The 23,518-nt window shown below is 40.0% G+C and overlaps 1 protein-coding gene across 1 annotated transcript in view; it reads left to right on the forward strand.

The window, feature by feature from the left end:
* The window catches only part of cacng2a (calcium channel, voltage-dependent, gamma subunit 2a), an 84,669-nt gene extending 61,783 nt beyond the window's left edge, over nucleotides 1–22,886 (forward strand). Inside the window, exons 3-4 of the mRNA XM_080906130.1 lie at nucleotides 17,150–17,290; nucleotides 22,069–22,886. Coding sequence (XP_080762256.1) covers nucleotides 17,150–17,290; nucleotides 22,069–22,604 — 677 coding nt within the window. The 3' untranslated portion in view covers nucleotides 22,605–22,886. The remainder of the gene's footprint in view (nucleotides 1–17,149; nucleotides 17,291–22,068) is intronic.
* The last annotated feature ends 632 nt before the right edge of the window (nucleotides 22,887–23,518 follow it).

Below are 23,518 nucleotides of genomic sequence, written 5' to 3' on the forward strand. Positions count from 1 at the left end.
TTTAAAATGTCTTTAATTGTACTTATTTACTTATAATATAAATTTAAGGTGGTTGGAAGATTATTTGCATGCATACCTTTGAATTTCAGTATTAGCTTACTTAGTTAACTAGTTACATATCCAACCTATAAATCATTGAAAACATGCAAAACATTAAGCATTGTAAAATCATTTTAAAGCAGACTAAATGCAAATGTTAATACTGGCATGTTCTTAGCTCTAGATTAGACATTGATTTTGCTTTATTCACAAATCATGTTAATTTACATATTTTAGAATGTCAATAATTAAAAGTGACAAAAATCAATGTCTTTATAGTACAAATGAGCCATAGAGTCAGACTGAGTTTATTTGTTTATGAGGTTGTTACAAATATGACAGCAGTTAACTTAGAAGACATATCACATTTTAAAAAGGAGTTTATGAATCAGTGTTGTGTTTATACCATTTTACAAAAATCAGTTATTGTAGGTTTACATAAGAACAATAATACCATTTGTATTTCTGTTTTTTTTTCTTGTATTGTTTCTTCAAAGATCAATCCCACATTCAATTCAAGTTTGTTTGTTTTTTTCTGTGTGAATGTATTAGTCTGATAAGTGTACACTGTAGAATGAGGGCACAGCTGTGAGCGCCCACTATTTATTTACAGTGGCCCACAGTCGAGTAGTTTCAGCATGTGAAGTCAATGAAAACCAATATCACATGCAAAATGTTTTCCATTTAGGAGACTTTAATCACAGATTTTTTTGTTTGTCCAGATCCAGCCTTGAGTCTTCTGCTTGCATGCGTTGATCTGGAAGTATTCGCTGACATTGATGACAGAAGGACAGGCTTCTCATGGCCTATGTCACCCTAAGGCCTTGCGGCAGACTGGACGCTGGCCTAAACTGGCTTTGGTGTCGCCCAATAAAATCAATGGGTCTGGGGGAGGACACACAGGGGCTTGTAGGGCACAGGCAGGGGGTAGCAATCACACCAGCTTGCAGAGCAGTGCAGTGAGTCTCTAGTATGAGTTTTGATAGTGTCTGTGTATGTGTGTGTAGAGATAGATAGGGGAGGGATGGGCTATCAAACGGGTATAAAATATGTTAATAGGTGGTGGTAGTTAGTATCCAGCCTGAGTGTTTGCTTCAGCAGCTTCCTAGTTGGTCACACTGACCTTGAGCATCCTGTACTTTTTGCAGTATCCAAGGCAACAAATAAGGAATCCGTTGCCTAATACATAAAACATACAGTGCTTAGACACGGGCCAATAAATTAATAGCCAATCATTTTTGTCCTGGGTGACCGAGTGAATGTTAGCCCTCTAACTTTATATCTTATTAAGGGAGAATATAGAGGAAGCTCAGCTTGTAAAACACAGAGGTGAGGAAGTGCGTCCTCACATTAAAATGAGATTAGCGTATGCGGGACGAGCCACAGTGGTCCGCTGTCACCGGGACATTTGAAAAGACGGCCACACCCTCTCAGATCAGTTTTACACATTTATTCATCAGTTGTGAGGGCTGAAATTTCCAATACGCGCCTTCTTTTTATCTTCAAACATTGAGCGGTAAAAGGGTCAGTGTTGACAGTTTGTGGGCTTTTTGTGCAGCACATAACCAAAGTGAAAATGTTTCATGCAGTGATGCAAGACAGAGAGAAAGCTGATCCATATGCAATCAAAAGAGAAAAAAATACCTCTGGGTACTAAAGAAGAAACTGGTTCAATACATGAATTCCGTATGAGATAAATTTGTGGATTTGAGCTTCTAAGTAAAAGGTAATTTGTGTTGAAAGTATTTAGTTTTTCTGTAGTTTACATAATAATTACAATGATTTTATTCAACTCAATTTGACTTGCGTTTAGCAGGAGGTACTTATGTGGCCCTTAGCCTGTTGTCTCTGTCATGGAGTCATGGAGGGCTTTGAGAGGGACGAGCAGACTCTTGTATTGGATGTGCTGGAGAATGGGGAGCCAGTGATGCTGGATGAGGAGAGGTTCTGTCAAATTTGAATCTTTTTTAAGAAGACCAAAATGGCACTACAGCAATCTTACGTGAGAACTTCAGAATCAGAATCTTTACAGCCATTACACAAAAAGTACAAAAGAATTGTTTGCAGGCTCTTTCATTGCAAAGAGAGCAATATAACTATCTTAATAAACATTTTTTTCTATATATAGGGATTGGATATTTTTACTTGAGTTCTATGATGTTTGGGTATGAGAAAGAAAGGGGCGGAGTCTTGTTGGACTAAAGTAAGCTAAACATGAGGCATTAGTGATGTTGGCAGTGAAGAAGAGTATTATCCAAGACCACACCAAGACTTTTGAAATGGGGGCAGGTGTGGACTGGACAGCCATCTGTGTAAAAAGTAACCGTTGAGGATGATGTCACTTTATTTATTGTTTAGTTTGACTGTCAGTGATCATCATACAGATGGTGAATGCCTTAAGGTGTTGGGTTTTGTAGACACATAAAGTATAAAAAAATATAACTGTATTCCAGAATGATGAATATTTCAAAGAGGAAGTAGATCAATTATAAAGAACAGGGGTCTTAACACTAATTTCAGAGGGATGCTGTGTATAGCGTGGAGTTTTAGACATCTAGTACTATTACGCTGTGTAAATAGCAGGTTCCTCGTTTTGTGACATGTGAGTATGATAGGCTTATTGCCCATTGCTTTGTAGATGATCAAAAAGTTCTGTGAAACAGCCATTTAGATTATGCTAAACTCCCATTAAGATCATCTCTGACAGTTTTCAGCACAGCAGCTATTTTCAGATTGCTTTTTTAGATTTTTAGAGCTCACAATTTCCAAGCTTCAGAGCAGAACCTCAGGTGAGGAGACCAGGATAATGCTCTTTAGTTCTTAAACTGATCTTCCAGGAGCTTGCAGTCAACAAGAAGTTCCACTCTAACGTCTTAAGCACCTTCCTAATGGAGACCATTCAGAGGAAACGATCTGAACTTTACTCTGTGTCCTTGTTGCTCATTGTAAATGAACTCTCAGTAATCTTTGGACCACCTGGATCACCTGTGACACCATCCACTTCCCAAAAAAATGAAAATCAAGATGAAAGATTAGTTTTTATCTGGAGGAGATTCAGCACGAGTGAAAGAAGATATCAGGGATCTCTACAGAAAGATCTATAAATAGTATACTCACTGAAAACAGTCCAGAGGTGCCAGCGAACATATTTAAATCAGGTATTGTGGACATTCCTGGTTGCATTAGAAGTCTTCTGATAGATTTTCCACCCTGACAGTATCTAACACTCTGATCAACACAAGTCAGTAAATCTATTCATCATTCAAGCTTCTAGATGTGTGTAGAAACTTTGAGAAGAACATTAAGATGAGTTAAGCAACAAGGATTAAGGAAACCTGAGGAGCAGCACAGTTTGGTTCATATATCTCTGTTTTTTTATGTGATCACACAGGAAACATGGTAACAATGTCCCCTTCTGTTTTTGAGTTATAGCTTTGAAGAATGTATTGAAATGTGTTTTTGCAAAGCTTTATGACATCACTGTGTAGTTAACCTTTGACATTTTCATAAAATCTTGATCTTTGGGACCATTTTTGTCTCCATGTGAAAAGATTCTTAGCACCGTTTTGGCCACATCATGCCTCTGTATGTTGTTCTTGATTCCAGTTTGATGCATGATGTAAGCAAACTTTCATCAAATCTATTTAAAGTAAAATATGTTGTAATGTTGATTAAAATATTGGGTTTATAAAGCAGCTGCAAGCACACAAGCTTTGTACTGCTCATGATATATGTATACTTTCAAACCTGTTTTGAGGCAGCTCAGTGGGGCGTTTCCTTCCCCGCATGTGTGCTGTTGGTCATGCTAAGGTCTGGCAGTGAGCCAGACGTCATCACACACACATTGAGGTGTGATCTGTGGGGACATCAGCAGTGGAGTGGAGGGTAATTACAGTAATTGAAATGTGTTCTGTGAAGGGAACTTTAGCTGTGAGAGCAGGCCTGTCACATGAACTGATTTCTCTTTTACAGTCCACCACGGATCGGCCTGCATGCGTTGGTATGTTAATGTGACGGTGCAGTGCTCGGTAGGAGAACTGCTTGGCTTTAATGACAGCAGGGTGAATATGAGAAGATCATGGGATTGTATTCAGATCTTTGTCATCTGGTGGTTCAAATCAGTGTTTCAAACAAACAACAAAACGTGAGCGTATCCATGAAAAGATTTTGCATCCCTATCATACTAATATGTGCTGTAAACCTGTTCAGAGTTTTCTTTTTTAAACGTGCGCCAAGGTCACCATCACAGAGATCAGATAATCTCAACTATCACAAAACAAAAATACAAGAAACTGATGTTTTTAAAAGGCTTGATAAGGAGTTTTTTTTAGAAACTGTCAACCAAATTAGCCAAATTTTATATGTACAAAACTCTAGAAACTTTATAAAAAATGAGTCAAAAGAGCAAAAACATGATTAATTTCCTGAGTTTACATCAAAATATAAACTTGGGAAATTCAGCACTACTTACTTATGCTGCAAAATGGTTGGGAAACCATTTTTTTTTGGCAATTAAAAAATGTTTTTCATAACAGTTTTTGCTATTTTAGAGGGAATAGTGCAGCGGTCCCTAACCCCCGGGCCACGGACCGAGAGTTGAGGCTCAGGTGTGAAATTCATGGTTTTCAGGGGTTTTATCGTTTTTTATCGTTATTTTTTTTTATCGTTTTTATCATTAACTCAGTTTCCCTGGGTCTTTTCTCGTGTGTTATGAATAAATCTTCCTTTTTTTGGTACCGGTACTGGTTTTATTTTGTTGTATTTATCCGCAACACCGTAAGGCCGGTCCGTGAAAATATTGTCGGACATAAACCGGTCCATGGCGCAAAAAAGGTTGGGGGCCGCTGCCATTGTGCACCCATAACATGCACATTAGGGCTGCACTTAAAAAAATGATGCCTTCAGGGCCCAATTTTATGACAAAAAGCTTTGTACCAAAAAGTGGTAAGGCATGGATAATGTTGTCATTAAGGTAGTCATATTATGCTTTTTCGTATTTTTTGTCATATATAAAGTCATAGAGGTGGATGTGCATGCTAACCATGTTAAACATTTCAAGTACTGAGGTCAGCATGAAAAAGAAAGTTCAGGTTTCAGGAGAGTTTTTTTCTACTCTGCTCTGTATGATGTATGATGGGAGAGGATATTCTTGGTGATCTCAGATAGAGAGTTGACTCTGATTAGCCTGACTTAAAAGTTGTGTGGCTTCAAAAAGGGAAGAGCAAAAACAGCTCGTGTCAGTGAGTGAATGACCTGACAAACAGCATCAAGTCCCATTTAAGGTAAATAAGGATTATGTGAAACTCTGAATCATTCAAACCTACTTTCTCATTGCTATTTGTTTCACATGGGACTCAAGTCCCAGTAACCTATGTGACAGTCTGCTGCTTGACTCCACCTCCTGTTGTTGTGGACTCGGCCCTCTTTCTACCATCTCACAGCACTTCATTAAAGCTGTCTGACAGTCTGCATTAATGCAGTTATCTATGGTCCAACTTTGCGTTACCATCCTTCAGCTGTGACTTGAAACAGATTAAAAGTGTGGAAGATCCTCAAATGATGTGACTAACTGTAGCTTAGCTGTGGCTAACACAAGCTGTGGCTTTTGCTTGAAATCTGTCGGCCAGCTGGGGTCTTTCTGTTTAGAATTGCATGTTCTCCATGTGCTTCCGTGGGTTCTCTCTGCATTCCCGCTTGCTCCCACAGTCCGAAGACAAGCATGGTAGGTTAATTGGTGATTCTAAGTAGACCATATGTGAAATATTATTGCTGGTGGCTGGTAACCTATTCAGGGTGTATCGAAACTGTCCTGTGAGACTTTGGGTATTTTCATGGTCCTTTTGACGTCATTCACTTCCAATGTTTGCTAATATGCAGTCACAAGTAGTTAATTTTTGTTGTTTTGCTTAAAGTGACTTAAATAAAAAACATACAAAAATTAACAATACATAAATAAGAGGGGTCTTCAGCATCAATTGTGAATAACTCTAATGTTCTTGTGCCACTTTACAATTGCCAGTGAGTAGAACCTGCATCCATTTTTCAGTCATTTCAAGTTGAATTGCATTGTGCCTGCGACGCGTGTTGTCAAGACGGATAAGCTTTCAGAAACAGGATGAAAGCTGTGCAAGCACTCTCTCAAATTTTATATTTAGCCACCAAAGCTAATTTCTGTTGTCTGTGCACACATCGTTTTACACTGTATATTTTTTGTGTGTGATTGATGCGAGGTAGATGAGGAGGGGGGAGCCTCACGGCCAGGACGAGGACAGTGCAAGGGCTCGGTATTGAGGAAGAGGAGGGGAGAGATGTGGAGGGGGATTAATAAGCGTTTGTAGTATTAAGTCAATGTGCCTGGGAGCTGAGGCACCTGATTAGCATGACCCCATCCTGCACATCAGCACATTTAGGGCTGGGGGAGGCTGATTAAGAGCCAATGCTAATTTCCTCTCAGCCCTGTCAATGAAAGAGAGAGGGGGGAAGACAGGGGGGAGGGATAGAAGGTGCAGGGAGATGCATTTGTAAAGAGGACAGTGTGCATGTTTAGACACGTGAATATGTTATACAATGCAATACAGCATATGAACAAAACTACTGGATCATCTAAATGTACAGAAACTGCTCAGCTATAGAAGCCCATGCCATGAAGTTCCCAATGTACAGTGTTTGTCCTGACGTCAATACCAGAGAAGGCTTGCTTCTCTACAGTCGTTTATATATGTTATGTTATATATATAAAATATATAAAAGCTGAGGCAAAAGATACAGTTTATGTTCCCATATGAGTTTTTACTGAGATAAAAATAATGAAAAAGTGCAGTTTAGTCATTTGTACTTTTAGTTTAGCCTAATTTATCACCATTTAGCTTCATTTCAGAACATATAGAGCACTCAATAGCATTTTACAGACATCCCTCAACATGTCAGGTAGTCAAGTTGCTCAGGAATTATAGAGCAACTTGCTGAGAGAGGAGAACTTTTAAGCTTTGTTTAATTTGATCTTTTTATCAGTTTAATTCAGATTTATTTATATAGCACCGAATCACAACAATAGTTACCTGGAGGTATTTTACATTTTAAGGTAAAGACCCTACAATTATTACAGAGAAAAGACTTACTTTAGATAATCCCCTATGAGCAAACACTTGGCAACAGGGGGAAGGAAAAACTCCCTCTTAACAGTAAGAAACCTCCAGCAGAACTGGGCTCAGGGAGGGGGCGACCATCTGCTGCAACTGGTTGGAGGTGAGGAGAGGAAGACAGGACAAAAGCATCACTAACTATATGCTTTATCAAAAAGAAAAGTTTTAAGCCTAATCTTAAAAGTAGAGACAGTGTCTGACTCCTGAATCCAAACTGGGATCTGGTTCCACAGAAGAGGCAGCTGAAGCTGAAGCTCTCCCTCCCACTCAACTTCCAAATATCCCAGGAACCACAAGTAAGCCCGCAGTCTGAGAGTGAAGTGCTCTATAGGGATGATATGGTACTATGAGGACTTTAAAATTAAATGGGCCCTGATTACTTGTATGTGTATTTTGTGTGTTGTCAAAAAACAAAGATTTAAATATATTTTAAAATATGTTGCATTTTTTCCCCAGAACATTTTTATGTAGTCCGTAGACAGTATGACAGAATGTAGCCACATGGGACATCACCCGCTAGGTTATAAAGTTCCATGATGAAGCCTTGGCTTGAGCACTGAAATTTCAAATATAACACGTCTCATTTTACTAGAATAGGAGAATTCTTAAGAATAAGACGTCTTGGTTAAAAAAAAAAAAAAAAAGGTACACATATACTGCAGTTTTATAGGAATCTGACTAGAACTCTGACTTGTATATTCTCAGTTTGCTTTGTGAGGCCTCAGTGGTAGTAGTTTTGGGTTTTTTCTTTTGGACAAAGGTTGCAAGTGTGGAACCACTGTGACATGAGCAGGACCAGCTGCTGGTGAAGCCCAGCCATGGGTGTGCATGGGTGTTGAGTCTCATTAAGTTGTTTGTCAGCCAGTGCAGAAGAGTGCTAGAGCTCGGACACCAGCCCGAGCTGCAGCCGTGCCAATCAATACAGTACACACAGTATCCGCTCTCACCCTGGGTCTCTGCGAGCAGGTTGGCACGCATGATAGCAGGATGGCAGGGATGGGCGGGGCTACCCCGCTTCCATAATTCCCATCATGCTGAAGCCAGGATGTCTGCACAGAGAAAGAAAAAAGAGAAAAAACTGCACACAGTGTTACTCAAGCCTTAAAAAATAATATATTATCACTACACTGTAATGATACTTTCCTTGCTTGCCTACTTTTCTGTTGTCATAAGAGAAACCAAATAGCAGCGATATACAGTGTTCCGGCTCAATAAAATCACAGTAGGTGGGATTTAGTCCATCTGGGGAAAGTAAACTTATGCGGCATTTCTCATTTCAGCTCCTGACAGAAGAAGAAGGGAAAAAAACAGTCATATTGTTGGTAAATAGAAAAGTGCCAATCATCACAAGGCAAACAGACACCAAGCAGTAGGAGAAGAAATCAATTAAAGTTTGAGAAAAGCAGTGACTTTTAATTTTATTGGTCTTTACAGAACTATTTATACTTTAAACTGGCATCTGCATCATCAAATGTAGATAAGAAATGGATGTATAACAGAGAGGTAGTGTAAAGTACTGTGCTGGTGCCATACAGAGCTTTCCAAATGTATCAAAAACAGGTTTACCATCCTGAAGTTTCTGGAAATCAAACTCAGCCTCCTCAAACCAAATTATCAGCAGACAGCACAGCTAAAGTCAAATATAGTATAAGCCATGATACAGCTTTTAATGTAAGTGCAAGTGAGAGCTGCAAGAAGCATTCATCACCAGAAAAGTTCCTAAACTTATGTCACGACATAAAACAGTCGAGATGCTCCGCTCTCTGTGACGGTGACCTCAACCTAAATCAAAACTGTGACCTCGGTGCTAATCACAGGACTCCAGAGAGTATCCTTTCATGTGCTCTGAAGTCAGGGCTTCAGAAACAAAATGCACCGCGAAGGTCACTGCCGTCATTACATATTAGCACAGAGGTTAAAGCTGTCATTTGGATGGGATTGTTGAGATTGGCAGTGATTTTCCACTCATTTTACCCTCCTCTCTTAGCAGCTGTCTGTCAGAATTAAGCCACTTTGCTTTGCTTGATAATAATTATCAATGAGACCTTTTCTATTTGCTGTGAAGATATAGCACTTGTGTAGATCATAAGCATCACTAAATGTGCACAAACAGTCATATAAAGCTAGCAGACCTTTGTATGAACCTTTCTTGGTTTCTGTAAAAGAGTTAAACTTCATTCACCAAGGTCAGGATTGTCAAATGCACGGCCTGCAAGCCAGAACTGGCACACGGCTGGGTTTAATGTGGCAGGTGTGCAGAAGAGAATAACTTTTCCTTTTTCGCAGTAAAAACGCTAAGCCCTGATCAACAGAATCAACTTTTCAGGATTTCCTTACCTGGATGATTAAGTGTGCATCAAGACTTTTTTTAACAGTAATTTCATCCAGAAAAGCACTTGTAATTTATGGATCATGACTTGTGATGATGTCATGATCCAAGTTCTATCTTTTCATCTGAGCCAGAGGTGTGAGTAATTGTCACTTTTACAGCCATCTTGCTGTCACAGACATGCAGTGCCTGCTATTCAGACACATTCATTTGATTGACAACAGCTGTCTTTTGTTTTTGTTTATTGTTGAGGGGGGGGGGTTTGGGGGGGGGGGGGATTTAATAGCAGATTGACTGAATATAGACAGTCAGATTTGTTCATTAAATCTGAACATTTTCTCCATGCAGCTATACTTCCTTATGATGAAAAACAAAGCTTGTTTCTTTGTTTGTTGTACATAGCTTACAGTACAACAGTTTCACTGGTCTTACCCACTAAAACTTTGGCTGCATGCTGCCCATGAACTAAAATCAGTTTGAATGTGCTGACCTAGACTACTTACAGTATTACAGTGCATCAGTATTTGCAGTGCAATCACTGACAAGGGGGAATGCATGCACAATTCAACTGTCTAAATAATGTTTTTGTTCCTAATTTGCTTTCTTTTTGTGTTTGTTTGTTTATTTTTACATCGTTGTAACAGTACCTTTACTTGTCCTGATGCACGCTCAGTCATCCAGCACCTTTACAGATTCTTCCAATCGTCATTTATCTTGGCCTTGGTGCAGTTCCTCATTTCATCCTCTAACTGAATAAAGTCATTTGAGGCCATGCCTTTAAGGTAGTAGTTTTCAAACTGGTGAGATTTATGTAACTAAAATTTTGTTTAACTGTTTATGGGTTCATTTGTTAATTAAGGATGGATGTGTGTCAGCCCTGCGACAGAGTGATGACCTTTCCAGGGTGTATCCCACCTCTTGCCTATAGATGGATGGATGGCTTTCATTATCTGGAACTATTTAAAGCCATGTTTAAATAATCCACTAAAATTTATTTAAAAAACAGTTTGTGCAGATACAAATTTCTAATCAGTAAGAAATCATGTATGTATATCAGAGACAGCATGCATTAATTGTAAATGTGTAAAAGAAGGACAAAGAGGTGGCGTATCATAGACCTGTCCTTTCACCACTCACCCATCCACAGCAGTGACTATTCCCCGTGTATCTGTCAGCCTGTCAGTCTCTCTGCCTGCGTCCCCCTGGGGATGCTTCTCTGCTTAAGCATCCCTCCAGGCAGGATCCAAAACTCTGACGGGGGCTCAGCTGATCCTATAAAGATGGAAAGTGAAGATGTGAAATCCTGAGAATGTAGTTTGAGAAAGGACTGGTTTTAAATAGGTGGCCTCTCAGACATGCAGCCTCACTGCCTGGGGGCATAGTTATTTGCCCAGTCTTTATCCAACAATTCCCATCCTCTGTCCTCACTGCAGGCAACAAGCTGCTCGGAGACACAGCTATGTGAGCTTCATACAAACGATAAGTGAGCACTGACACACTCAGTATTACACGGGAGAACAGAGTGCATCCTGGCATGAAAAATCTGCAGGGACTTCAGCCTTTCTTTCTGAGATAGCGCGTGGTCAGCCAAACCCAGGGGCATGTTGGCGCAGCCTGATCCCAGTGAAGGCTCACTGCATGCTGGGAGGTCACTCTGAAGGTCGCTGCACTTTTCAGCGCACTGCTAAACATGGATGTTAGCACAGGGGATGCAGAGGACCGGAGTGGCAGCTGACCTTCGAAGCCATGCAAATGAGTTGGAGCTTCTCGTCTTGGAACTACACAGCATCCCTTTCATTGCTTTCAGGATTTCACAGAAGCTCTCATACCTGAGGCACTCGTTCTGCAGAGACAAGAAGGGCTCAAATATTAAAGGCTTATAAAGGGTCTGCTTACATTTGCTAATGCTTATTGTGCTGTTGACTATACACTGAAAGGATTAGTTTGCTTGTTTAAGGGTTCATAAGGTGTTGCTTCATTACTATATATAAAATAACATGTTTATAAGCATTTATTTTTGGATTAATAAAAGCACATCTAATATTAGATATCTAACCAATTGCCTTTGGGGCTGAATGCTTGTTTATAACCCAGTCATTCCTTTCTGGGTTTCATGTCTTGAATTTCACAGCTTGAGTACCCAATCAGTCGTGAATTTTCATGTTCATAATAAGCTTGTCAACACTAATTGTTTATTTATTCAGTTGTTAATTTTGTAGCAATTAAATTTCACATTTAGATTCAAATACTGATGGACATTTAAATTAATAAATACAATCTGTAAAGGCTTAGCAGCAGCTTTAGGAATCAAAGCCGTCGGCTGTTGTTCTGGACTAAGATGGACAAAATTCTCAGTTACATTTTGTTGCTAACCAATGTGCGTATCAGCTGATTAGTGAAATAAAGTCAAAATCGGCTTCCTTTTCCTCTCTAAGTTTGTCTGCAACTGAGCCTCTCTGAGGTTTCCTCAACTTTGGTGTCACCTTGAGATCCCGCACCGTTAAACAGCCCCACTGTCAACAATCAATAAATTTGGTTGGCCCTCTGTCCCTCTTTTGTCCCTGCAAATGAAGCTGATGGATGAAAAAGAGCCCCCGTGCCCTCACGCAGGTAATGTGCTGTGAATGGCCAGGTCAATACTTTTGGGGTTAACGGGAGAGGTGGTGAGGGAGGCAGAGAGTGAGGGGGAGGCATTTAGGAAGAGTGGTGCGTTTAGAGTGGGACACAGGAGCGGGGTCAACTCTCAGGACAACTTAATATTTAATCATCCCCCCTCACTGGTTACTCAAAACCCCACAATCCCCTGTGGATGAGCAAGGAGACAAGCGGGAGAGAGGGGGGAGGGCGAGATGACACTTTATCTCTCAAACTGCCTTGTGCTTTGACTGAGTGCAAATTAAGTGAGAGAGAGAAAGAAATGGGGGGGAAGACAAAGAAAAAATGAGATGTGGGACGTTTGCTGTGTGACAAAGTTGGCGAGATGACTGTGTGCAGCAGACAGAGACAGACACATGAAAGAAAAATGGAAGGTGGCGAATAACGGCATTAAAGTCTTCTTCATCATACAGATTGGAGCTCAGTGGCCGGGCAAGGTTAAATATAACGATAAGTACATCGTGATGTTGAATGATGGCATGATGGATGTGGGTGGGGCAGGGAGCAGAGACATTACAATGTCAGGTCAGAAACAGTTTCATAAAGGTGCTACTGATCCGTGAATCTCTTCAGCTCAGTCATTTTCATCCTATTATCCAAAACCAGGTGCTCCAGGTCTTTTGTTTTGATCAGCTAGGATGAATTTAAAGGAAATGTCAGAAACATGAATGCTCTCTAGGTCCTTTATAGATCAAGCACTAAGGTTTCACATATTAAATCGTTTCTATCCATGTTGCTCATAGCAGAGAAATTTTAACAAATACCACCTCATTGAAGCTCTCCGTAGATTTTTCCACTTAATTGTTCTCATTTCAATGCCCAAAAGAGTTCTTCCTGTAATTTCTGGCACCCATGTGACACCACAAATGGAAAGTAACTTTAATGGCGGGATGTTTAGTTTTAGAATCATTTGCTTGTCTTTGGTATGCTGGATGATTAACTTGAATTTTTAACTAAAATTTAAGGGTCTGATTTTATGTTTTGCCTGTACCCTACCAGAGGGTAGAATCAGGAGATGCTGGAGTGATTATATCTCTCAGCTGTCTTAGGAACACCTCGGTGTCCCCTCAGAAGTCTCTGTGTTTGCTTAGACTGCTTCCCGCGAAATCTGGAGCAGCAGGAAATAGATGGATGGAATATATCGGATTTTTTATTTTTTGTAATTGAATTCATCAGCATTGATTTTACAATATAAAAGGTAAAAAAAATAAAGTCAAACAGTTTTTTGTTTCCATGCAGTATCTCATAATTTCTTTTTTTAAGTACATTACAAGTTGTTTAAATAGTAACATCCTAAATAAAAAGTATGGCAGCGCATTCTTACATCATTTAAAAATATACAAGTGAATCCATAAATCCTAAAGTAAAGAGCATTTGTGTGACAGTGTGGGCCTTGCATTCATTGTCCCAGATGGCCATTCAGACAAACATTATTTAAACAAATCCAGTCTGCATTTTTTGAACAGATTTTTCTGTGTAAAATGTAAAAGCAGCAGTTTTTTTTATTGTAATTTATTTGATAACTGTCGTCTCATCCATGTACAGCGCAGAACAGAATGAACATCGTACTTTATTTAATTTTTTTCAGGCTGTTGGCAGTTTTGGAGATAAAAAAATAATAATTGTTTGTCAGCTCTGGGATCATTATAATTAATTCTATATATATGTTTGGATCTATTAACAAACCCACCAAATGTCATATACTCATTAAAATTTAAAATATCAAATAATGCATGAAAGTGTGAATCCTCTAGGGATGAGGAGCGGTTTCGCTTTGTTTTTGTTTTGGCCTCGTAATGCCCGGAACAGAAAGGTCATGGGGTCACCAAAAATCATTAGCATTCATCCTCTGGGGGAGCACAAATCACCATACTGAATTTCAGGTCAGTGTGGTCACTAGATGTTGAAATATCTGCTCTGGACCAGCAGTGTTGGATGACACTGCTGTCCGTTACACCACTTTACATAACATCCAAAAATACAGTCATAGGCTGTTATCCAAATAGGTGCTATTTTCATACAATGGTACCTTTCACACCAAAGCTGAATGTTCAGTCTATGAAACCTGTGAACAATGTGCCTCCTCCTGTGCGCTGTCAGTGGGATGTGGATCTATAATGTAAGTATTTTTATTATTTTCTCACCTGCTCCCTACCTGCTTTTTGCCACTTTAACAGCCTTTTTATGTGAAAACCTGATGAAGACATATCCTTAAATTTTGTTGCTGATTATTTTTCGTATTAGCTAATTGTCACGCAATCATTACTTGTTGTTAGTTTGTGGTTAGGTCCTCGTTACCTGGCTATACCCTTTCCACACTTTATATGCTGAAAATCTTAGTTGCCAATGTCAGAGAAAGGATGCATGTCCTATCCAAACCTCTGTGTGCTCACTTCACTTTCTGCACCACTGCTTATGCAGTGTAGCCCACTCCGGCACTGCTGCTGCCAACCATGCACTGAGCTCAGCGTGAGTTTCAGTTGGTTTAGAGATACAGGAGGGAATTAGACCAAAACCCTTTGTCATGGTCTCAACAGACTATCAGCACCATGTTATCTTTCTTGTGTTTGTCCATATCTCAGCTTTATGCTAAACAAGACCTCAATTCTTGATTTTTGGCTGATGTAACCAATGCGTCCTCAAGCTTAGCTTTGCCATTACCACCTTGGTGTTTTGAAAGGGAAAAGGGTGGATATGAGTGAGAAACTAAGAGACAGTGTACTGTTTTAATCCAGCAACTTGTCAATAGTTGTTCCATCTTTAAACTTTATCATGCTTTTTGGCCTTAGTTGGGCCCATTATTCACAAAATCAACATTATGTTGTGTTGACTATAACTTGAGACTAACAGTTGAAACTGTGACCTTATCAGGAAATTGTCTGCTAAAGTCATAGATTAAGTTAACCAGTGATTGTTTTTCCCCTTAGATTTCAAACAGACATTTTTTCTGCACTCACAGGAGTCGCCCTCTGCTGGCTATTAGAAATAATGCAGCTTTAAGGCACTTCCTCACTGGCCTTCACTTTTCAGTCTGAGGAGTTATGGCCTATATCAGTTTATTCAGCCAATTAAATTACTAAGAGACTAATCACAGCATGGTTACAATTTGACAAGAACTTCTGTTTTGCCCTTAGTGAATTTCCAAGTTGTTGAGCTTCTATAAGAGCTATTCAAACTGGAGCTCTGTATTATTGTGGATGATATGAGATATATGTTTTTAAATACATGCCTTTTTACTTACCAACAGACTTACTGTATTTCAGTTTTGTCACAAGTGTCATATCAAAACTTTGTGGGTTTTTGTCATCTTTGCCTATAAAACTTTAGAAGAATTCATGACTGAATTTATCAATGTTTTCAGGTCTGAATGTCAGAAAACACCCTAGGGCATTATCACAAAGATAGACATAGCTATTATATTATCACCTATTAGTTTTAGACACTCGCATCTCTTTTTCCTTTCAGAGTTAGATATAATTATATTGGGATAAGAGGGTGAAGGGATAACTTATCAGCCAAGAGTAGAAAGATTGCTGCACACATAGAGTGTAGGTTGCAATGCACAGACACAGATACCTGCTAATTAGTGCAAAGTGACATACAAATAATGTACTGGAATTGCCTTCATCAAAACAAAGGTACATCCTTTTTGAATGCCAGAGCTGCAGTTTTTGACACATTGATGCTGCCTTCATTTATCAGCTGTAGAGTTTGCTGCTTGGATTAAATTGATGAAGATAGTCTTGAGTGAGATCAAGAAATCAAGCAGCCAACTCTTTTCTAATTGTTATTCATTTTTTATTATGACGGCATACACTTTGCAGAGCCTCAGCAGTCACCTATCTTGCTGTAGTTACCAGTGAGAGCCCAGTGGAGGGTGAACGCCCTGCCAGCTGTGGCCACCACTGGCATTGCAGCTGTTAGCTGATGCCAACCAGCCCACCTGAGGGCACAAGGTAGCTTTCCCACTGAGCCAGCAATCAGCCAAGAAGTCTCACGGTGCTCAGCGGGAAGGAGACAAACGGATCCAGGATAGAGATCAAGTGAGGAGGGAAGTGATGAATGGCGGCGGGTAGGCAGGCAGAAGGGCCGCTGGGACCTCCAGCTGGTCCCCATGGAGGTGCAAGCGGCCAAGCTCCACACAGAGCCACCCAGCCCCGTGTCAGCACTTTGGGGAGAAGCTGAGAAAAGTGCTGAGGCGGCAGCAACGTGGGGAGATGAGGTGAAGTGGTGAAAATTTAACCACCCTGATGAAAGTCTAAGTGTGCATGTTAAACAGGCGAGAGGGGGAGGGATGGGGGAAATTGAAGTGTGAGAGGCAAAAGTATGGCAGGAGGTGACTGTTAGAGAGAAACTGTGTGCTTCTCAAACTCTAATTTTACCTGACACCCCAGGGTGCAGTGCAGCTCTTTTATGACCCTGGTTTGACCTCAAAAGTAACTTCTTATCCCGTTTCCATTTTTTTTCCTCATGATAATTAGCTGCAAGGACACTGTTTTGTTTCAAAGACAGAGGCTGTATCCCTCTGCACTGCGGCCTGGCTCATATACATGCCAGAGTCTCTTAGCGCTTTTGTGGACCGCCTTTCACATGAAGCAACCGGTTTGCTCTGTGGTGTGTGGAGAAGTGTGCAAAGGAAGAGAGAGGTAGAGTCAAGCAGTGTGATTACATAAGGTTGGGTAACAGGCTCACTGTGGGGATACACACTCACTAGACAGTGTTGATGGAGTCTTTCACAGGCCTGCTGGGGTGTTGATTAGGATGTGCTCACAAACAAGGACCAGATGCTGAAATGGATCTTAATATGCTTTTCTGTCTTTGTTTGTCGCTCCCTCTGATTTATGCTCATCCCTGCCATTTCCCCCACTTTCTTTTTTGCCCTTTTGGCTGTCCTCCCTCTGTGTGTACACCAAATCACATCCCATTCTCCATTGGCCTCCCTCTCCCCAATTTTTTCCCTCTCCCGTCTTCCACTGATTTCCAGGTGCGGTGCGAGCCTCCAGCATCTTCCCCATCCTCAGCGTCATCCTGCTCTTCATGGGAGGCCTGTGTATAGCTGCCAGTGAGTTCTACAAGTCACGCCACAACATCATCCTCAGCGCAGGGATCTTCTTTGTGTCTGCAGGTCAGTCAAACACCCGCAAAATGAAACAAAAGCTTGAGAATTTGTCAAACCATCTGCACTAATTTTGAACTGGCTGCAGACAATCATTCGCACTCACAGTCAAGCAGGCCAATTTAGAATCAGTTAACTTAGCATGCATGCCTTTGATATGTATGTTTAGTTAACTTGGAGAAACCAATGCAAACACAGAAAGGTGGTACATAAGAACCCAGGGGTTTCTTTGAGGCAATAGTGCTAACTAATGCACTGCTCTTTTTCTATGTTATGTTCTGTCATAAAGTATTCACACTGGCATTTACTGGACAACATATATTTAAGTACTGTGTTTGATATGGCAGTATCAGCCCAATGTATCAGTCAACCCTCTGTATTTATAACCCCATTTTTGAATTCATCATTCATCTGTTTCATGAAAAACATGGCATCTTTTCACCCCAAAGCAAATAAATAACATCAGAATGCACTGACATGTAGATGAAATGTACATTTAGTTTGGGTACAAGCATATGTGCTCTAATTACAAAGCAGACAAGTACAACGCACGTAAAATTGCTTTTACTGAGCAACAAATTCACTATTTTGATACAATACAAGAAATCAATCAAACATATTGTCTTTGCTTTTGCAAACTGATGGTCACTTTACCTTAAATGCCACATAACAGTTGAAACCAGCAGGTATTATTCATAATCTGTTACGATTATCTGCTTAAAGAAGGGATAAACATTAAACTGTTGGAAGCTGGAGGTTAGACTACATCTACACTGTAAACCAAATGTTCAAAGTAATTAAATACATTAAGAAAATGTCAACTTAATTTTTTAAAAACAGTCCTACTAACTCAAATAGCTTATGTTCATCTAAAATTTTCTTACATTTGAATTAGTTCATAATTTATTGTTTTGGATCAACTTCAACTATTTTGGCTATTAAGTGCTCGCTACTTTTACTAATTTATTTAAATTATATGGCCGACATCTTTGGAAGGTTTTGATTCCTGGTGTCAGTTTGAACCCCAAATATAAAAGATATTTGTTTTTAGTCTGCTATAGCAGCTGGGTTGATTCAGATTCTGGGAAAAGACAATGAGTGAACAGGGACCGAGAATTAAAGTGTCCTTGTCTTTTATTAGTTGCTCACAGGTTCTTTCACTAACATTATCCACAAAGTTTAACAAATTGTTTTTGTTTGGGGTTTTGTTTTGTTTTGTTTTTTGGGGGTTTTTTTGCTCTTTTTTTGTCGCTTTTATTTTTTTTTGGAACATTTCATAAACATTTTAAACATTTAAAAAACAATTGAAAATTATTCATTTAGTGCAGTGCAGTTATTAGGCCATTATAAAAATCTGCATCAACTGCAAGCTTTAAAAACAATAACCTGACCTTTTTATCTAGGTTTGTTTTGTACTAATAAAGACTCCACTAATGCTGTAATTTCCTGTCAAATATGGAGGTCCGCCCATGTGTCTGCAGTAGTTTGATTTTAAAATGTGAGTGGGTGGGACTGAAGACTCATTGAACCACCAATGTTTGTATCACAGTAAGTATTCTACTTTTCTTTAGATCTCACTTTTTTCCAACCCATTTTAGTGAAATGTCAGCAAAGCAATTCTCATTCAGTGACACCGTTAGCTAACAGTTAATAAGCTAACAGCTAATAAGATGAGTTCACCGTGGTAGCTGAGACAGACTGCTACATTTTTACTATAGACAATGTGTTATTCTGAGGTATTTGATTTTTTTTGTCCTTTTTTGATACAATGCTCTCTGTCCTATATAAACATTATGATGAAGTCTTTCAAACTTAAGGGGACGGAATTAATGAAAATTTCAGAACTGGAGAAAAAGTGACATAAGCTGGTAAAAGCAAAGAGAAGTTAACCTTTCGTGATATGACCATGTAGAGCAGGGGTGTCCAACTCCAGGCCTCAAGGGCTGGTGTCCTGCAGGTTTTAGACGTGTCCAGCTGATTTAAATGGCTAAATGAGCTCCTCAACATGTCTTGAAGTTCTCCAGAGGCCTGGTAATGAACCAGGTGTGTTGACACAGGGTGATATCTAAAACCTGCAGGACACCGGCCCTTGAGGCCTGGACTTGGACACCCCTGATGTAGAGAGATGGATAAACTTTTTAGGGGGGGGGATATGTTACTTCAGCCTTTTGAAAGTCAGAATTCTCGTTTCAGTGTCTTTCAACAACATCTAATATTACCAGAATCCAAATGTGTTAGCTACTTCACTCAATTTGATGAGAGGCATAGGATCTTGTTCTCACCATAGCAAAGGTCATAACTTGCACTTTTTTTCCGATGTAGGTGTACTCAAAGCACCAACCTTCAAAGGGGTTCAAACAGAACATGCCCAACACGTTCCACGCCAAACCTAATGGCCATCTGATTCAGTCAATTACTTTTTTCAAATAGAAGTATCCTAATACAGGTAAGACAGCAAAAGTTTTGGCTGAAATGTAAAATGTTAATAATGAAAAGAGATTTGAAATGAACCTCAAACTGAGACTTTGAATTCTATTCTTGAATTCACTTTGCTTTAATTTTTAGCTTTCCTCTTTCTTTTCTCCAGCCTTACAGCTCAACCTTCAACATCATCTGTCCACTATATCCAATATTCCTCCTCTGCACACGCCCAGACCATCTCAGCTTTTCCTCTTTATTTGTCACTGGGGTTCAGTGGACTCAGAACAGATTACAGTCTAGAACACAGATCATCTGTTTTTACCTACCCACGTGTAGTTTGTTCTCAAAACAACTACAAAATGCAGAGTTGTAGCTAAAATAATACATGGCTTTTGAACATAACTCCGACACAACAAAGGTTCCTGGATGGTGCTTAAAGACTTAACGTATTATAAAGATTTGCAGAATCTCCTGCGTCACAACAAGTATAAACCACTTTTCTGATGAAGATGATTATGATGATTAACTGGAGAGGTGATCTGTCATACAATAGTCCTGTGAATTAGAGAATTAGTTTGTGATCACATTCTCTGATTCATTCAGGACGAATCAAATGAGCCATATCTGAGATGATGCCACGGCCCTCGTTATAGTAATCTTTGCCAAAAACCCACTTCATTACCAACCAGACTGTGAAAGTCCTTCAGAGTGACTTTGTGGAGGTCTCCCAAGAACTGCTGATGAACTTCTTAGTCATGTTTGGAGTGATCTGTGCACTACACCTACTACTACAACTATTACCAAGGGACTGAACAACACTGTATTCCTTGAGAGTACTCTGTAATCTGGTAAACTGTTCCCCAAAAGTGTGCATCACCGTCTCAGAGCACAGTATTGTTTTTGTTGTTTTATTTTATTATTTTTGTTGCAATAACTGAACTTCAAGACATTTCTGATGGTCATTATTTTGAATATGAATGTTAACAAAGCAGGTTGTAAAATAACAGAACCAGGACGGTTGTACATAAGCATTTAAAAATGTAGCATTTCATCAGTTTACAGTGTAATTAGTCACATCTGCTATTTGAAAAAGACATATGTCTTTAGCATTTGATATTTTTGAATATTAACAGTGCAGTGTGTCATCAGTGGAGGCCAAGAAAATACTGTTGAACTGAAGAAATGTGCTTTTAAATTTTGAAGTACACAATTGGTTTTTGTACAGTTTGTGTGACATGTTTTTGAGTTTTCAGTGTCCAGATCTTTGAGTTTTGTGTAATTAAAAAAGATCACAAAAGTGAACAACAAATGTGACTGTGTTTCACTCATTCCTTTTAGGTAATGTCAACTTGTTCTCATGGCAGATATGAATGAAAACTTTAAGTTCTAGTTACTAAATATTTTTCAATGTAATTATTAAACATTTTACTTTTATTTTAGTGAAAAGAGTAAATGTGAAATGTACACAATATAGTAGAGTTCTGATAAACTGAAACATTTAAGTTCATCAACAAGTTCTGCTAAATTCTTTGGGTTTACAGTGTACTTCAAAATGAGATCAAGTGAATATGTTCCCATAGAGTGTAAATGAGGGAAGCTGCTTGCTTGGCTCTGTGTAAAGGTAACAAAATCTCAGATGCACCCTAATTTTTACTGCACAGACACGATGTTGGTGTTTTTCCTCTCAGTATTTGCTATAAAGTACTTTTTTAAAACTTAATGTTCTACACCATGAATTCAAAAGGCCATGCTGAAAACTCTCGGGCTGCTGGTCACGTCTGTCACTGCAGCTACAAGTCACTTCTTCTCTTCCCTTCCTTTCATTTCTCTTGGTCCTGTTGCTAGGCTAAAAACCACCCGTTGGGACTCATCTCTAAAAATATGGTGTCCCTGACACACTTTCCCTACAATCCATCTTCCCAGAAATACCATGTCAACCATTTCTGTGTGTGTGACTAAACTAAAAAGGCAAAGTAAGATATATAGATGGAGACGTAAATATATATAAAGAGATCATATATTTGGATATATGTTCAGACACAGAATATATGCTTTATTTCAATCTAGACAAGACATAAATGTCCTTTTTTGCCACAGAAAGGGCAAAGATTAAGACTGTAACATCAGCCGTGTTGGATGAGGAGTTGGACAGGATTAGCAGACTGTGTACAGTGCCTGAATCAGCACTCTAAACATATTTGGTGTGAGTGTGAATGGTAAGTTACCAGGATTAAAGGCTTGAGTTCATCTTGACTGATACTTTGTGTCTTGTTTTCTCTTTGTCTTTTTTCCTCTATCTTTTTTTCCCAATAAATCGACAATTCTTCCCTTATTTTGTGCCCATCTTACATCTCCCAACACGTCAGGCCTGAGCAACATCATCGGGATCATTGTGTACATATCAGCCAACGCAGGAGACCCTTCAAAAAGTGACTCGAAGAAGAACAGCTACTCTTACGGCTGGTCTTTCTACTTCGGTGCCCTCTCCTTCATCATGGCTGAGATGGTGGGCGTCTTGGCCGTGCACATGTTCATCGACCGCCATCGACAGCTGCGAATAGGGGCGCGCGCGGCCGACTACCTCCAAGGCTCGGCCATAACACGGATCCCCAGCTACCGCTACCGCTACAGACGCCGCTCGCGCTCCTCCTCCCGCTCCACAGACCCGTCACATTCTCGCGACACCTCGCCGATGGGCCTCAAGGGCTTCAGCGCGCTGCCATCCACGGAGATCTCCATGTACACGCTTCCCCGGGACACCCTCAAATCCTCCGGCACACCAACCGCCACCTACAACTCTGAGAGGGACCACAACTTCCTGCAAGTCCACAACTGCATCCAGAAGGACTTGAAAGACTCGAGCCACACCAACACAGCGAACCGCCGCACCACGCCTGTATGAGAGAGTCGACACAGGCCAGGCCAGCACGGCGGAGACCAGGAGACACGGAAACCCCTGTGGGTGGAGAACGCCCCAGGAGAAGATGGATTTCCATGTTTATAGACATTTGTTCTTTTTGTTCAGCTGCATGACTTTTCCATTACCATTGTTGAGAGAGTTTCAACAAGTCTGCTGTGTTCCTGGATTGAATGGCAGAGGACTGAGAGTGGGACAGGATGTCCCAAGGAAGTGAGCTCTGTCAGGTATTTTTGAGCAGGATTTGTTTGTGAGGTTCGGGGCGCTGACAGGGAGGGTGGGAGGGGTGGGCATTTATGAGACAAAGAATTGGTTTCATCATTTCATTGCCCTTATGTTTGACAGTATTGCCCCACAAGTTTGGTTGGAGCAACAGGTCAAGCTCCCCCCTCAGCCAGCCTGCCACCTCTTTTATTTACTGACTGATTTGTTCATTTTTTTTGCATTAAAACTGTGAATTGTTACAGCTTGGGATTCAGTAAGAATTACCCCAATCTGTAATCTCTAACAAAGGTACTATGTATACATATATATATGTATTACTTTTATAAATAAATTATTACGTTAATAATCAAGAGATACAGACTTTACCGAAGCAAAAAAAGAGAAAAAAAACACACACATACACAAAAAAAATCGAGTTAACTAAACCAAGTGCTGTTGTTAATATGAGAAAAGACTCTTTTAGTATGCTTTCATTCGAAGGTCGAGAACAAGAGATGGTCCTTCAGGTAGCAGCAGTACAGCAGCCACCACAGGCAGACGCAGACAGTAGAATAATATCTTTTAATAGAACCTTCTCGTCTTTTTCTTGGTCCCTGTTCACTTTCTTTTTTTATATGGGGGGGTCGTAACGCGAGAGTCGAAACCCCTTAACAGAAAGAGCCAACAAAAGGGGG

This window comes from Rhamphochromis sp. 'chilingali', assembly GCF_963969265.1.
Source record: "Rhamphochromis sp. 'chilingali' genome assembly, chromosome: 15".
Taxonomy (NCBI): Eukaryota; Metazoa; Chordata; class Actinopteri; order Cichliformes; family Cichlidae; genus Rhamphochromis; species Rhamphochromis sp. 'chilingali'.